The sequence below is a fragment of the Eucalyptus grandis genome, chromosome 8 (genome assembly GCF_016545825.1).
Source record: "Eucalyptus grandis isolate ANBG69807.140 chromosome 8, ASM1654582v1, whole genome shotgun sequence".
NCBI classification, from domain to species: Eukaryota; Viridiplantae; Streptophyta; class Magnoliopsida; order Myrtales; family Myrtaceae; genus Eucalyptus; species Eucalyptus grandis.
The window spans coordinates 10401486-10419666 of record NC_052619.1 but is presented as its reverse complement, the minus strand read 5'-3'; the positions used below and the strand labels follow the sequence as shown (position 1 = coordinate 10419666).

The following is an 18181-nucleotide window of genomic DNA, read 5'->3' as shown; positions in this document are numbered from 1 at the left end:
AACCCAACCAACTAGATTGAGGCCAATCGGTAGGCGTGAGCTACAAGCATTTACCGTGCATTTCCTCTTCTTCTCCACTCTTTCCCGGAAAAAAGTCGCCAGGCATTTCATGATGGTTTGGTTGGTTATTCCCAACTCAAGAAAATTTGGTATCCCATAGATGATTGGTAAAAGGTGTGATAAATCTGTCCCGACTGTTTAAGGGGTGTTCTTAAAACGTTTGTTTAGTAAGGAATACCTCCACAAAAAGATTGAAATAGCATTGAGACAATAATTTATTCCTCATAATCACCCGATAGATGCCCTTGTTAACCAAGCTTGACCTTTCTTGCATGATGCTTGTAGATTTTATACTCGTTGAATTCTGGCATGTTTCCGATCACAAGACAAGGAAGCTAGCAATTATATCGCCCCTCACAAAATGACTCGAATTACCTCTCTAATAAGGCTCAACAATGGCGTGTCCCCATTCATACGAGAGACCGGAATGGATACGTAGAGTACCTTACAACTTTAATAGCAAAGGACTTGAAGGAGAAGATTAACTACTAAAGTTACCCTTTTTCCAAATCAGGGATTTTTCATCTCAAATGATGAGCAAGGTGAAATATCATTGTAGGGAAATAGTGGAATGAATGGTGCCCAATTCTTTCTGCTAGTTTGTGAATGATCTTTGACAATGGTTGAAGTATTTGTTGTAATTTGAGAATACAGATTAATATGACAATGTGAAGTAGACATACAAACTTCTAGGAGGAGAAGCTGATGATAGACCGCGGGGATTTCGATAACAATTCGTCTGACTACTCATAACTCTGCAAAGTCATCCTTCACGGAGACAATTTCACATCTAGAAGTTTAATTGGACCTATTTGAATTCACAACCATCCATGACTCATTTGTCCAAGTACAAAACCTTAAAATCGCTTCCCCGCAGTCACTTAAATACAATTGTCGTACTCCCTCCCCCGCCATGCGCATCATCGTTTTCAGGGCACATGATAATGTACCACTGCATAGGTCAGTGGTGCATGCAAGTGAAATGGAACGGCCAAAAAAATGCACTCTGGAGTAACTGGGAATGTGGTGCTCTTTTATGTAGTTCAAGACAAACCGTTATAGTTATTGAAACACATAGGAGCAACCGGTCATTGCATTCTTCAACAGAGCAAATGTCTTCACATTCCACGCCTTTCTGATATTTAAATGGATTTTCCAACATGGCAATTAATCTAAGGGTGAGACACTACAACTCTTCACTTTCTCATCTGGTCAGAGGGAAGCTACAGTAACAACAAAAGACTGCAATATTGAATATCCACTGCATTTGTTGTAGTTTCTCGTCCCAATTCCGATCTCTGGTCCTTACAAAATATTCCCGCTAAAATTTCCTGTGGAATGGAGTCGTGTATACAAGCACTTCAAGGAGATTTCGGCTCATTGTAGGCAATGAGCGCAGGGGTTTTATTAAAGCTCAGTCATGGTCTGTTATGTGATCAATGCTCCTACAAGGCAAATGGTCCATTAGGTGATCAACGCTCCTACAAGGCAATCATCATTTGATCTCATATATATGATTTTGTGTTGAAGAATCTACATCTCACGTATCGCAATTTGAATTACATGCCTATATCGTCATGCCCTTACAACATGTCCTCTCTTACGGTTTGCAGTCACAACATGACTGGAACCCAGTATAAATACAGACAGCAGAGGAATGTCATTAATACCATCAACGTACTTTGATAATGTTAAGGATACTGTGACTGTGAAGTGTCAGCACGACTGAGTCGTTTCTTCCTGTATCTCCAAGCAACTTGGATACGAGTTGCTGCAAGTCCCCTCCAGTATGGTGATACATACCTGCAACCAGGCGTTTTTGTCACAAGTGCATAATCCAAACATTTGTCGATGCTGTCCACGTAGGAGCAAATTACAAACTACGGGACTGACTAGTTGTTCCTGCCTTTAGGTTCAAAAAGAGAACGTACACAGGAAACAGAGCGAATCTGAAACAGTTAACTTAGTCGCTATTTTTTTGCCAATAGTTCAGTGATATACTTGATTTGCCAGTAAAATATAGTAGTGCTAAATCATCTGTTAAGAAAGAGCAAGAACCTTATAGCTCCTTGAACTTTTGGATTGCGCAGGAATCTTGCAAATAACCTGGTGACTTCTTCAAGGTCTTCTGCTCGTAGTGCAAAGGCTTCAACATTTGTCACACATGTTACTGTCCTGTTACTCAGCAACCGGTTTCCAGGTGGTCTTATCTTTCGTCCATCTTCAATATTACATATATTGAAATGCTCTTAATATGTCCAGTCAGTGAATAATTAAAGACTATTCAGAAAGACTGCGATCTGTACCTTTGTTTACAGAAGAACTCTCAAGGCACCAAGCTAGAAGCTCTTCCCCGCATATATCTCCTTCGCATAAACTTGTAACGCCGTCTTCTCCTCTGCTCTCAATTTTCCCGCGGACAATGAAAATCAACTTTTCAACAAGAACACCAGGATGCAGGATCTTGCTTCCTTTGATGTATGTTTTTTGCCGTAACTTCTCACAAATTGCATCTGTGATATGATCCTCCATTACTGCAAATATTCTCACCTGCAACATAGTAAAATAGCTGTTAATATGTCTTGAGTTGAAAGTTAGTCCAGGCTTATCATGGTAGCCACAAATTTGATGTCTAGAATCCAGGGTGGCTTAAACTGTTTTATTTTTAAAAGTATGTCAGAGATCTGGAGTTCTGCACTTCTTTTTGCATAGATGGTAATTGTTGCCTGTTGGCTGATGCCAGCAGAACAGACCAGTCACGTCACACTTGAAAAATCCATTTTCCGAAGATTAGACCTTGTTTTCAGAAGTGGCGGTCTCTGGGGGAATGTAGAGACTAGCAATAAAATTCTTAGCCATGTCGTTCTTTTGCAGTTTCTACATTGAGCTGTCTCCATCTAGATGCCAATTAAAACTAAGACAAAAGCTTGGTAATGTTTACCAATAGAAACTAATAACCAACAAATGAAACCTTTAAAATTTCTTTTTAGCTATCCATCTAAGTACTTGATGACCTAAATTTAAAGACTGATCATCCACTTATCTAGTTATCTGATCAAGCATATGCTACAAATATCAGTAGTTAGCTTCCAAGTGAAGGCCTATGACAGAAGCATAGCCAAATATTCGACCTGGGGGGAAGCTTTTGGTTTCAAAAGGCTACACGTGATTGAAGAGAGAGGAAGCTTAAATTATAAAACGTTGATTTCATCTTCATCCACAACAGCAGTGAACTTCAATGATCTTTTTTGGCCCTAAAATCTGCTCATTTTAAGTAATCGCAAAAAAGAGAACTGATTTCTAAGGGTTTAACTTGCACTAAATCCCACCCTCATTTCAACTCAGTTCCAGGGCTTTCATCTTCATCCACAACAGCAGTGAACTTCAATGATTTTTTTTGGCCCTAAAATCTACTCATTCTAAGTAATTGCAAAAAAGAGAACTGATTTCTAAGGGTTTAACTTGCACTAAATCCCACCCTCATTTCAACTCAGTTCCAGGGCTTACTCTTTTCACAAATTTGAAGAGATGGCGTCTTATATCCCTCTGAATATCTTCAGGAAAATCCTCGAGAAGCATTTCTTCATTGACTCCTCTAGTGGCAGCCCAATGGTATCGCTCAGCTTCACGTACTCTTCTGCATAATAGGCCATTTCCGGTCAATTGAAAAGGAGCCTCCACAGAGCACACATTGGATGTGACCTATATGTCTAGATGCTTATCCACAATTCGGGGAAAATATGCAGATGCTCAGACCTATATTATAAAACACTAGTGCATGACTGGCTCAAGCAGCAGCAAAGAATATGTCTAGAAACAGTTTCGGAATGCAAAGTACAGAGAGATGCAGAAACCAATGATGATAAGCATGACAATATAGAAAGAAAACAAAATGCAGGCAGAGGACACAGGTATGCTTGCGCAATCTCTTTGCCAATGATCTGTAGGACCCACAGTGTCAAATTTATCCACCATGAACATAAAAATCTACCTAGTTGAAGCCCTCAAGTTACTGGTTTTAACGAACCATCTTCTATTAGAGCTCATTTTACGAACCAATGCTGGTCCATCGCACATCTTCAACCCAACCCCCACATCAAACTTCATAGAGAATCAAATTTGCTGCTCATATCCCATACGGACTTAAACTTGGCTCAAAGTCCTCTAGCTAATTTCCAGAAGTGCCATTGAGCCCCAAGCTTCAGTCTTAATTGTATGTATATTGACAAAACAAGGCAGAAGACTTCGATCTAACCCACCAAATGAACAAAAAACCGCTAGCTTCCAATCCAAAGAATCATACAATGTGGTCAATAATATGAGGAAGCACAAAAACAATGATAGAATGCATGAACAGGCAAATAGAGAGGATAATTGAAAGCCAAGATCATATCAAACACTATGCACAAGTTCTAATGACCACATAGCCTAATGATCTCATAGATAAAAGGTCCCTTTTCTTCTACAATTTTCAATTCACTCAACATTATGCTTTCAGCTCATCATTTAGTATAAATTGGACAGAGCCCTTCTGTGAACCCCATTGGGCAAGACGTTGTAAGAAGTCATGTTTGCTTCACCACCAAATTCAAGCAGCTAAAATGACGAGAGGATACTGGATAATGCAATTGATATGTCTCTCCTCAGGAGAAGAAGCACATGAGAAAGGTAGGAAGAAATGCTGTATTTACCTTCTTAGCCGTTCAGGTAAGCGTCTGTGACTCATCCATTGCTCAACATCACGACGCCTCAATGACATTTCTAGCCTCCTGGGAGGATTGGGGAAAAATAAAAGTTAGCTGACAGTTTAAATCCAAGATGTCCAACAATAAAAAGGTGCAATAATGTTCACTAGAAACATTCTTAATCAGTATTGATCAAAAGAATTGATACGAATTGGGAGCATACGTGCACAGAAAGGTCTGCATGCAGAGCACTAATAAGTTTCATTAGTCACCTTGGGGATGCTTTCTCATATGGTGTTTCGGTATGTTATTTCAAGAGATGTTGAGACATTTTTGAAGGACTAGACATAGCCTAGGAAGTTTCTTTTCCCAAGTAATAGTATTAGTTACAATAGCCACTTGCACATGAAATATTACAAGAATGTTTAGGCAAGCTCCATTTTCATATGGCAGTTGACAATTCTTGAACCCAAACCAGCCTAAATCATAACTTAGATCTGCTCATGAATTCTTGAAGCTAACCTATATGAGCATTCGGTGCTGTTATAATGCCTAAATTATTAGAGCCATATCTTCTCAATGTTACTTAAGATTAACAAATTACAAGAATACCAATTTCTCAGATTCATGCATGCTAATAAACTAAGAAACCATGATGAATACATATCTGCCCAATACAATATTTACATGTCCAAAGAATGAAATCTGAAAGCCAATACTGAAAGACTCACACAAAAAACCTGCAAAAGGATATTCATCATCTCGAATGATAGCATTATGGAACTGTTTGTCTGGGAAGCCACAAAACCATCACACATACACTTGGACATGAAAATTTTTAAAGGTCGTCATTGTATCAATCAAATAATTTCAAATATTTTGTCCAAGACAATGGTAAAGATTAACAGATCTGTCAATATAAAAAGTTTGTCAATGTGAGAGGTCACACCTTCTTCCGAGAGCCTGGAGGAAGTTCTGCATATTTCCAATGAGAAGAGCAAACAGCAAGAGGCCCAATCCAATAATGCCCATGGTAAACAGGACTTCTGGAACAAAGTAGCTTGGAGTTTGATTTCCAGCTAGAGTACTTATTTGCTTCAAAATTTGAAAAAGAAAATCAGTACGATGTGTTACAAATCGTATCTTCAGTTTAAGGTGTATTAAATGCATGATGTTATAAAAACACAAGAACGTTTCTCTGCAGGCCATATTGGTAATGCAACCACGGAAATAGTGAGGAAAAAAAAACAATTGACAAGTTTAGGCTGAATTTGGAGGACATTAAATCAGGAAGGGCTGGCAGATAGTTCTAACACACGGCATCCAAAAGCAATAGTTATTCAGGTTCATACTTATTATTCACTCTCTCTCAAGAATCATAAAGAGAATATCGTGCAATGATCTTCTCTTCTTTCCTCATATTTCAATGTGCTATTCTCGTTAATAGCAGAGAACAGATTGACTCATACAACCAAGATATGCCCTACTGCCTCAATCTTTCTGGAAGTTCAAAGCAAAATAGAAACTCCGCAAGGATAGAAAGATATTAAAATGGAACTGTCACAGAAAAAAAAAAAAAAAAAAGAAGTTAAAAAGACGAAGTGGAGAGTCCTCCAAATTTGCAGCTTTGACTTGCACTGATGGAAAATCAAAAGTTCCTTGTGTGTTCATCCCGCATGAAGCCATGCATCTTATTCCATATATTTCAAGAAATGAAGAGGCCTTTGCTGCAGCTAATAGTGTGTTTGCTCTTGCGATTATTGCTAAGAGTGGACAAATAATAAAACAGAAAATGACATATATGGTCCATGAACTTTGGCCCAATGTGCAATGTCGTTCCTGAACTTTTAATTTGTATATAATTCCTAGACTTTGGTCCAATATGCAATGTAGTCTCTAAACTTTTAAACATTTTCATATAGTTTAAGGACTATGTTGAGCATTTATCAATAGCTCATGGACTACACTGAATAAATTAAAAGTCTAGGTATGATTTTACATGTTGGGCCAAAGTTCAGGAACCATACTGCACAAATTAGAAGTTCAAGAACAACATTGCACTTTCGATCAACGTTTAAGGACTATTTGTGCTATTATCCCATAATAAAACAAGGACAAGGATTGTTCATCCCCCCTCTTCCAAAAAAAAAAAAAAAAAAAACTTTCCTCCCTTTAAGGCAGGTGAAATATTCTTCTACAGATTTACCCTAATTCAATATATTTGCCTCAACCAAGCAATTTTAAGAGGAAAAGGATAAAGAGCAGGAAATAGAGCAAAATGCCTTTTCCTTGGAATGCATTGCTAGGCTATTGTACAGTGTAATATTTGGTCCAATTAGAAATAAGCCAATTCTATAAGAATGTAGATAAGTACCTGGAATCCCCAAAACAATGAAAACACATATCTCGTGACCAGGCTTGCTTCTTGGGTAAGATTAACAGCATTTTGGTAAATTCCATAATCAAAATCATTGGAATTAAAACAAGCAGTAGCATTCAGATTTGTTGTCCAGTTAGTCCATGTTGCATTATCTTTGAATTTGTCAATGTTGTCTCCATTTCCACAATCCATAAAGCTACACAGGCCAGCTGGTTTGCATGCTTCCCGAAGACATTGATTAACCCTCTGGCAGGATGGAGAGAGTGAGATTAGACGAAGAAAGAATTGCTTTGCTGGAAAAATCTCTCGTTCAGTCACTAAGTTTTGGAGCTACTTTACCAGCATTTTAACAGAAGACTGAAATGAAGAACCCTTTCTTATGTGTTTAGTTCAAAATCCCAGAAAAGCATAAAGATGTATAGTATAAGGACAGTGGGTCATATAAAATAAGTACGTGTGCCAACATGAGCTCCATGAGAAAAGATCAGTACAGGCCAAGACCAGTACATAAAATAACATGTGATTAGACATTGTAGTGATATAATCCTCTGCAGTCCACAACCATGTGGCGTTGACCATCTTCCTATGACACATTAATGTCAGTAAATTTGATAAAAAAACTTGACTTCAAAATTAGCACATCGATAAGACCATGCTTATATGGACATAACTTTGCTTTGAGATGGCGTACTGTGCTTCCCAAGTAAAGTGCATGACACATATGAATTTTGATGTGAGATTCCAGAGGCTTCAGCCTCAGCATGATGTGGATCTGAGACACTAGTATCATGTCATATATCTTTCCAAGACCACATGGATGATTCATCTGAAAGGGTTAGTAAAGACACAAAGTTTGACAAGGACATGATTAGAGAACTCAAACTATAGACATGGGCTTAGCTTTGTTGTTTAGTGCAAACAAGCACAACCTGAAACAGGTCCTGAATGAGTTCAACCCCAATCAGCATCTTACAGAAAGGACATATTCCCGCAATCAAACAAAAATGTGAAAGAAATTAGCATTACCAGCTAAACAAAGAGGAATCTTGATGGTATTGAGTCTTGCAGCAATAGCTCGACACACTATCCTTATTCTTTTGGGATTCTAATACATAAGAACAAATTAGGAAGAGAAAAACAAATGATGCTACCCACCTGCAGCCCTAGAAGGTACCAGCATGATCCAACGACATGGCCAGCCAACACAAACATGAGAAGATTGATGACAAAATTTGCCCATGCCGACTCAAAAATGAAGCCAGTAGGAGACTGGCCCCCAAGAAAGGGCAAAACTCGATATAATCTGGGAATGTACTGGATAAGAACGCCTGCGCGTAATAGATTCTTTGCATAATTTGCTGCAGACGAACCCTTGAATGTCGGTAGAACTAGCAATATCAATATCTGCAACCACTCGAGCAAGTAATTGAAGATCAGAAGAAAGAAATCATATCAATACATGAATCTAGCAGCTATTGTACTCCACTCAGTGGAACATCTCTTTAACATCACCAGATGTGGTGGGGTCATTCATGTCATTATATGTTATAGATTCAGGATGTTAACACATATCACAAGTCAGGAGAAAGACGTTGAGTGAAGGCTTGGGGGAGAGCTCCTTAGAGAGTCTTGAAAGGGACAACAAATCCATTTACAAACATGTGATCTCTTTGCAATAAGTAGGAGCAATGACATCTAGATTCTCTAAAGGCAATTGAGACTGCAGTTATCAGCCAGTAAAATTGTAATTGTAAAATACGAATTGACTTGGCAGAACATTTAATCCAATGCGAATTTGTTTCACACTGCCAACCCTCAAAAACCTGCTTCTACATTATTCATATGGGTCAAGGCATGTTAAAAATCATTATAATGCAGAAACAAATTAAGGTTGATGCATTGGAGAAATAAGGACTTACTTGCGGAAGTGGAAATGCGACAAAAAGATCTATGAAGAAGTATCCTCGCAGATAATGGAGAGCGATTTTTTTTGGATGGTCAACTAAATCACCAGCACCAACCACCCTAGTCTCAGGAGCTATGTAAGCCAACCTAAACTATAAAAATTTGACAAAGAAAGCAATCATCAAGGACCAAAAGGTAGCCACAAAAGCTCCTAATATGACAACATTGCACTTTTATTCATTTCTTCCTGAAGAAATCAGGCATAATGGAAGTCAAGCATCAAGTGAAATAACAACCCGACACATTTATGCTAGTTACATAAATAAAGTGCTGAATATGGGATGTAAAATTAGGATTCTGTAGTAGATCGATTGACAATGAGAGAGAAGCAATAATTTTCTATCTCATAGAAGTCTGTCTGAAGCTCTTCCAATGCAGCTTTCTTAAGTGAAAGATCGGTAAGTCTTTCCAGAAATTAAAATCTGATGATTACAAAAGTCAAAATATACACCAAGTAAAAGCCCATCTAATCAACTATCAGTCATTATCAATGCAACTAACTCATCTTTTTCCAAGGAAAATGAGTACCGTGTTTCCATTAGGAAGGTATCAAGGGACATTACACCAATAGAAAAGTTGTTCGCTACAGATCGTTTCTTTCAACTCTACTCTTTTGGGAAGTAGGGAATTGAAGATTCGAATTTATGAAGTCCAGAGCATTTGAGTGTAACCAGCCACTCTAAAGAATTGAGTCTTTATTTCTGAATGCAAAAAACTCTAGCAAATATTTTGATCATGAAAAAAACTTTCATGACAGATAGAACCACTTGTCTCTTTTTTTCTCTACCCTCTTTCACACATAAGAAGACGAATGCCTCCAAGGTGAGTTCCTTGGTAATACTTGTGCCTTTCAAAGAATGAAGATGCTCAAGCATAGGAACATTTGAGAAGCTGGTATGGGAAGTTTGTGGCCGGATTACCCATCAGCATATGTAGTCAAACTTATCCACACAGCATTGCAATTCACTTTGTCCAAGACGAAAATATGTATCTGTTTAATGGGAGCATAACAGTGGATGCAGTTGAAAAAAAAATTACTTTTGAATACCACGGAGTTAACCTCAGAAAAACAAATTTTTAACTTGAAGCATTCAAAAGTTCTTTCAGGGAACACAAACATAAATTGGATGCAAAGAGTATGAAAAACAACATAAGAATACTATTAAAATCACCAACGAGAAAAGGAAACAACCCAACGAGTTGGTGAAAAGCAGCCTACCTGAAGAAGAATGTGCAATAGGTATATGAAGTCTGTCATGCTTCTTAAAACAACGATTGTTGTTGTCATGGGCTGGTTCAAAATTATACACATATTATCCTGCATTTAAGGATGGATAAGTGAGGGAAGTAATTGAGTGCAAACCAAAAAGCTCACGATGGTTGTTTGAATCTGCAAAAGAAAAGTTACGAGAGCAATAAAACACAAGCACAAAAGCCAAAATGCAAATGAACAAGAAACTTTAGGGCACAGACGATCAATGACATCTCTTTCCAGATTGTCACAATTTGGATATTGAATTTGACCAGGACTTTCTCAAAAGCTTTTTAAATGGGTTCAGGGATTATAATGACTTTGGGAAAATACATTCAAAAAAAAGGTTATGGTTAAGAGGAGATAAATTTGGTTGATTAGATCAGCCCAGGCCAAAGGAGATTTAACCTATTGTACCAAGGTCAAATTTTGAGAATTAGAAATAAAGTATGATAACATTAAGTAATAAAGAAAGATAAACCTAAGCAACACCACCCATTGTAGTTTGGAAGCCTAAATGTGCAGCAAACCACTATTAAGAAGCTTAATCTGTAAAGCGAAGAATATCTGAAAATTAACATGACAGTAATAACTCGATAAGTAGGACAATAAATTTAACCTGGAATAGTTGGTTTATAGAAGTGTGAATTATGGCAAGAATTTCAATGTCGTTTTGGGAACTATTTAGGAATTAAAGAGAAAAGAAGAATATAGTAAGATCGGTATGGACTCCACCAATCAACAGATTTTTTCAAGCCATTTGAACTTGAATGCTAGCAAGTTGACAGAAGTATAAGGAACTGAGCCCATACCTTTTGAACAGACAGCACGAAGAAGAATAATGGGTCTATAAAGACAGCAACCAAGCAAGAAATGACAAAAATTTGTTCCACCGCTGGACAACTTGAGCATGAGGATTCATAACGCCAGGAATGTGGGCATTGACATAAGAGAAGAATCTCCTTGCCCAACCTTTGGCATCCCCATAGAGAGCATTGTGAAACTGCAAGTAAAAGTTAAGCAGAGAATCTTATTTACTTTGAAGAAGTATACTTAGATATCCTCCCATTGGACATAGCATAATGCACTTAAAGATGTACTCAAAACAAAAGCATCTTTGAAATACTGGTGAAGTCAATCTCAGATCTTCCAGCATTCAGTATCAAAAGACTCCACATCCTCATAATAAGGACCTAATCAAACAAAGCAAAAGGCACTGCAAGTATGGTAGTTACCTTGGGATCAAATATACTAGAACTTTTGAAACTCGAATGTTGCGCTTTTTATTATAATATGAGGGACAAGTTGTACAGTAGGGGTCATTGCACATCCCCAGTTGCCCAGACCTCAGTAAATGCTCATTTTTAGCAGCATAGTGATCATCAGTGGAGTCGATGCAATCCTTTATACCAAAAGAAGGGAATTTTTCTTGCATATATTGTGACTCCACTAGCTTTCTTCCAGGCACAACGTGGTTACGCCTGACGGCCTTTTCAGGTCCATGACCGATGTACAAAGGGCCGCTCATTTGTGAAAAGGCATCCTCTTTTCACTCCTTAGAGGTCCAGTATAACCTACTAGATTAGGTATATTTTCATGCGACTCCATGGAGCTCGTAGGGGATGGACACGATGCGCTGCGGGTCCTAGATACAAATGCCTGACGTCGAGAACTGTTAGAATCATCTGATAATTGGTGCTGCATCTCCAACAGCATTGGTACTTCATCTCTTTCATGATCAGCCATTTTACCTAATAAATCTGCAGAATTTGACATTTAATCAGGATATACATACAGTAAAGCAATTTTGTGTACTATCTTTTGCTGAACTAAACCTGCGATGTGAGAATGTACATCAACCTAATCAAATCTATTTTTCCTGTGAAAACACATACAGATAAGTAAGGAAAACTCCATGTAAAAATATAATGAGAAAGTTGTGTAACAGGTCTTCTCTTTCGATCCAACCATACTGCAGTTTCATGCCTACAATAGCAATGCTTCTTTGGAAACTTTACGCTATTAACAAGATCAAGACCACACCCGAGAACCGCAGAAGGCCGCACCATGTGATTAAAGGGAACCAAATTCCACAAAATACAAGCCCTGACGCAAAGACCCTATTGCCAGAAGGTACATAAAAGCTAAAAAAACGAAGAATTTTTTGGTGGGCACCCGATATAAGATTGACTAAAGCTACAGAGGGGAGACCAGAACTGGAAAGAGTCAAGCTTTATCCTTAATTCTCCGCTAAAAGCTACCGATCACTCGTCGCACACGCCGTTAAACACGTGCACACCGTTTTCATAGCAAATGCGCGTACAAGGGACGCGAGCATCGACTGCAGAAATCATCGACCGAGGCGAGCATCTCTACACAGGGGAGTAGCGAAACAGAGCGCGCGCATTTCAACAGAATTTACGCAAAGCCAACACGCACACCTCGAGCACAACACACACCCACCTCACCGCCCGAAGGTTCCGATCAGCACTGAACCGGCGACGAAGCAGGAGGAACAGAACAACAAGGTGCAACAGTGCCGACCCTGTCGCTATCGCCGGCGGCCGGCGGCGAGCCCGAGGACGGAAGTTTCCAGGCCCGGCGAGGCTCGCCGTCTTCCTCGGCGCTCCTGCGGTGCCGCGCCGGAGGACGAGGAGGAGGAGGAGGCGCGGCGAGGGAATCCGGCGGAGGAGCGGATGGAGGGAAATGGAAATGGAAATGGAGACGGAGACGGAGACGGAGCCTACGGTGTTCCTTGTTTCTACGGAGACGCGAGTGATTGCGGAGAATAGAATACCACGAGCGTTGACTGAGCGCAGTCTCCCCCAAGACTCCTTCTTTTTTATTCTTTTTCTTTCTTTATTTTCTGACAAATGGAACGGAAAGAGTCTTTGCTGGAAAAGGAAAAGGAATTGAATTCGCTCTCGCGTGGTAATAATAAAAATAGCTCCCCAATTTTAATTTTTTATTTAGTAATGCAGGCTTTAATTTTTTTTAGTCAATGTGAAATATCATTAATGTGATTTTAAACTATATGAAATGTCTAATCAAATTGAATATTTCAGGAGTAAATCAAAATCATTTGCGACTTTTCTTTATTATTTTTTGTCTTCTTTTTTTTTTTTTTTTTTTTTTTTGGCATGACGCGAGTTGGAGGCTTTTCGTAGGAACTTGCGTAGACGGGCCTGAGAGGCTTCTGGGAAGAAACGACAAAGGCTTAACCCGCGAAAAACGCCTTTTTCCCTGTTCATTCTCGCTTTTATTTTATTTTATTTTATTGGAATTAATTTCTTTTTTTTATTGTAAGAACGTACCAGTCAGCATTGTCCCTCATTGTCAAGGATTTCTTTAGTAGGAATAATTAAATATTATTTTCTCAGTTTCGAATCACATTCGTTTTGTTTAATTATTTGTTTAGGCTCCTTACCAAATCCTGATTTATACCATAGTCCACTTCTTCCCCGGTCGACCTCCTCGGACTCAAAAAATTTGTGCCTCTTTTTTTCTTAAATCATTATGCGCGCGCATTGTATTCATTTTTTATTTTTGTTTCAAAATTATTTTTTTTTATTTTATAAACGAGTCTAGAATAGAAGTCATTTTAATAATGTAATATCATTTTCTATACATGGAACATTTTTTTGTTTATAAATAGATTTGAAACATAAATGAAAAGTAAAAATATTCTACTTCTCTAATTACAAAACATAAATAAGAAATAAAAACTCTTATTCTAACTTGCTCTCGCCGTCCATCCCCCACCCGCACATCCCCCAGGCATGTCGGCCGTTGCCATCCATCGGTCGGCTCCGGCCGCCAACCACCCAAGAGAAAAAAATTGTGTTGTTGTCAAACGAATTTTTATTTCGAAAATAAAACTTTTTATTATTATCAAATGGGTATTTTTACTCAAAAACTAATTCGGAGAATAAAAATAGAATAATTTAATTATGACCGTAAAATTGATTTATAGAGCAAAAATGGTTATCACCGTGTTATGAAAATCTTAAACAATTTGTCAATGATATATTTATTTTGAACTATTTTCTTTTTTGAAAAGTCTTGAACTGATACAATCTAATTTTGTTTAGTTAACATTTCATCAAAATGTTCCGTTGAAATGCACATGTGCCAACTCACATGAATTTTTCATGTCGAATCAGCCATTTTTCACATCATATGGCTTAATCTGGTTTGTCACGTGTGTATACATTCTAACAAAATATTGGACAAAATGCTAACGGATGGTGAGTTCCACAAGGAGGACTAATTTAAGATTTTTGTGAGCCAAAAATCAATTTGGGACGATTTGTTGTCGGAATACTGATTAGAGATTTTTCACTACGATAGCCTCTTTCTTCACCAATTTAATAACTAATATCAGGAAAAGTTTCTAAATTAATGAAGAAAACGAAAGATGGTGATGGGAAAGTCGCTCGCTCGCTTCGTCGCCGCCTGGCGGAGCGTGCGTGGGCCCGACACGTCGGGAGCCAATTCGTAAGAATTGTAAAAACCGGTGAGCGGGGATTATAAAATTGCGAGAGCCTCTTTTGGTCAAAGCTCGGGTCGCACACGCCGGGGAAGGTGGATTTGCTATGAATTGAGCTGAAACCTTTTCTTTATTGAGATTGGCCATGTCGATGTTGAATATAGATTTTTTTTTAAAAAGTAATCGTGAGATGAATATGATATGAGGACAATCTTATCAACCAAATATTGTCTGACATAATCCTCACGACGAGTTTCTTAATAAAGATCCCACTGACAAGATTTGGCCCGACATAATAATTTAATTTTTCTAGTTTGTCGCAAGAAGCGAGGCAAGTCGACTAGGTAATGAAATCCCTGTCCGGGATCGGGGTTTGAAGGGCAAATCGATCGCCTGGACTGTTGAAATGGATCATCTGATCAAGCAAAACCGGGTTCAAGCAAGTGTTTTTATTTTATTTTTCCCACGAATGCCAAGAGGAAAATTCAGCAGAGGGGGCAGGGGACCAGAGAGACGCGGACGAGGACCATGTCCGAAGTCTTCAAGTCGTAAGTTTGATTCGTCAAGAGATTCGAAGGAGGGGCAGAAATTTGGCTCCCCTTGTGCTCGGTCCAGACCAGGACGTCCCCAACTTGCGCGTCACCGACCGCAGTTGTCCGGCTATTATCGTTCACTTTTACAATAATAAAGTGGCGTTGAGGTGTGCACACAACATTGGCAAACTCATCACCTCATAAGTCGTTCCTTGCTTTTATCTATCCATCGCCCTCATGGTCGAATCGCCATGTCCTGATCGTAATTACCCTATCAAATCAAACCTATCTTCGCTATTAGCCTCTCTCTCACAGTCCACGTTGAATAGTTTCCATCTAATTTTCAAGTCAATTTGACTTGAAGATCAAAAAGTTATAGGAGCAGATAGGCTTTGAAACCAATCAAGAAATAATGACACAAATGATCATTGAATTTTAGCTTAATATATAACATGATATCAAAAAATTTTAACTTATTGATATAGTTAGTGAACTTTAATTTAATGTTGATATAATCTGTGAATTTTTAATTTATTGATGAAATCCTTTGTTAATTCAAGATAAGGGCCATGTATATTTCAAGGATTACATTGAATAAAATAAAAATTTAAGAATTGTTGAAATTTAGGGATTATATTGAATAAATTAAAGTTTAAGATCACCTTGCATTTCTACTAGGAAAAAAAGAAAAAGAGTGCCCAAAGTCCACATTGTCCAGAAAGAAAGCCCAACCGGAGAATAAGGCCCAAAGGCCCGGGGCCTAATTCCCAGCATCCTTTCTTTCCAAGTCGAACACATGGTGCCGCCTCCAAAGTCTTTTTTAAATAAAAAAGGAAACAAACAAAGCACCAGTAGCATTCGGAGGCTTCTTTCTTGCCGCGCGCCTTCGCACATCAGTGGTTCTATAAAAATATCGTTCCTTCTGCTTATAGTTATTCACAAAAGAAAGGTCGGTTCATAATCTTCAAGAACCGAGTCTTTTGTACATTGCCGCCTGCTATTCGATTTCGCTTGTTTGCTTGGGATTTTCTTTATTTTTCAGCGACAGTTGAAGCAGAGTTTTCGCAGGGATTTCGCTATGGTAAGTTGAATTGCAGCCTCTTTCTTGAGCTGTTTGGCTTTCGGGGTGACTGGTCTAGGTGCAGTTGGAGTGTAACGGCAAAGGAATGTGACAGAATTTTTGTGTTCTGTTGATCAGGCATCGGTCGCATCTCCTATCGTGGTAGGCACGGCCGTGGCGGCCGGAGCGTTGGGAGGGAGATACCTGATCGGAGCTGGCAGGCGTTCAAGGCCCGCCCGGCAATTCCACGCATCCGGAAATTCTACCCCCGGTGGGTTCCAGTCCGTCATGACCCGCCGCGAGGCTACCTTGATCCTCGGAGTCAGGTAAATTGTTCGTGCACCGAGTTTGGTCAATCCGTGTTGGCCTGGTCTTAACCTGTGACTCACGTTGGTTGATTCCGTGAAATTGATGACAGAGAGCACGCGGTTACGGAGAAAGATTAAAGAGGCTCATCGGAGAGTGATGATGGCAAATCACCCGGATGCTGGCGGAGCCATTATCTGGCTTCCAAGATCAACGAAGCCAAGGACGCGTTGATGGGGAAGTCGAGGATCGGGTTCTGCATTCTGAATACGGACGCGGGATAGGAGGCATGCTGAATGTCGAGAAGGAACTCTTCATCGCATGATTGTCTCGGACTACATTTTTCTTTTTGTGTACCGATCTGACAGTAACGGTTTGATCTCTCTCTATCTCTGTCTCTCTCCATTGTAGCACGCCTCTGGCATGGCCACATTATGTTGATTTTTTCTCAAAAGCAAATTCTTGGGAGTATACATGTGAACAATACTTGAGATGTGAGAACAGTTGAAAGCTGTGCTTGGCTCGTCAATGGTTCAATAATCGACGAGAATGTTGGATGCACGGGAGGCAAATGACGGCAGCGGCTAGTTATAGGGAACCTAGGGCGACAAGATGGCTCCAGAAACCGAAACACACCATTTGCAGTACTGGTTGAAGAGCCGGAGTAGTAGTCGGCTCCTAGCAAGACACTTTTCCACAGGAGGGCCAAATAGAAAGAGAGGAAGAAGAATACACCACATTATGCGATTAAGTTTGCGAAAATCATATACAAAAGGCGGAGACTAACCATGGCTTGAGAAAGACAAATTAGATTTGAGGATGATGAGATTTTGTAAGAGCACACATATGATGCCAGAAACGATTTGTAGAATATCAATCCATCTGGGGCAGGAAGAACCGAACAAAGTCCTACCATCGCAGGATAGCACAAATAGAACGACCAGAAAGGAAGTAGAGTTCTGATTTCAAGAAGACGAAATTTGAAATTATATGCTTTCCATGAAGTCGAAATCACGAAAGGTGAGGGGGAAAAATGGAAAATCCAAATTAGTAAATGAAAAGGAAAACCACTAATGTATACTTCAAATAAATGGGATCAGCAAGCAACAAGGCATGGATTAGAAAACTGATGCTGCCGAGAGAAGTTCTACTTGATTTGTCCAGGCTTCAGAGAAAACTGCAACATGTGAATATGAGGGATCACGCATAACTCACACCTTAAAAGAAGAGCAGAATCACCTACACAGGCCAATATATAACAATCTTGGACCAAATGGCAAAAGATAATCAGGGTACAAATCCGATGTCCTGAAGTATTCATGCTCAAGAGCACTCCTGGCTGTAATTCTTTTGCTGGGGTCCAAGCAGAGCATTTTCTGGATAAGTGGCAGCATCGTTGGGGCTACAACATTTATCATCTAGTAACCCATGAGTTCTATGCTATAATTTTT

The 18181-nt window shown here is 39.1% G+C and overlaps 1 protein-coding gene and 1 pseudogene across 1 annotated transcript; one reads left to right on the top strand and one right to left on the bottom strand.

Annotated features, from left to right (window-relative positions):
- Window positions 1-1534: 1534 nt before the first annotated feature.
- On the bottom strand, window positions 1535-13158 carry LOC104456407 (probable cyclic nucleotide-gated ion channel 20, chloroplastic). The gene is given in 16 exon segments (XM_010071189.3): window positions 1535-1863; window positions 2119-2281; window positions 2367-2610; window positions 3568-3697; window positions 4752-4829; window positions 5695-5840; window positions 7120-7371; window positions 8281-8529; window positions 9045-9182; window positions 10310-10408; window positions 11155-11225; window positions 11228-11345; window positions 11578-11621; window positions 11624-11875; window positions 11878-12102; window positions 12806-13158. Coding segments are annotated over 15 exon segments (2307 nt in total). The 5' UTR covers window positions 12089-12102; window positions 12806-13158; the 3' UTR covers window positions 1535-1751.
- A 1601-nt stretch (window positions 13159-14759) lies between these two features.
- LOC120286947 lies at window positions 14760-16997 on the top strand (annotated as a pseudogene).
- Window positions 16998-18181: the final 1184 nt, after the last annotated feature.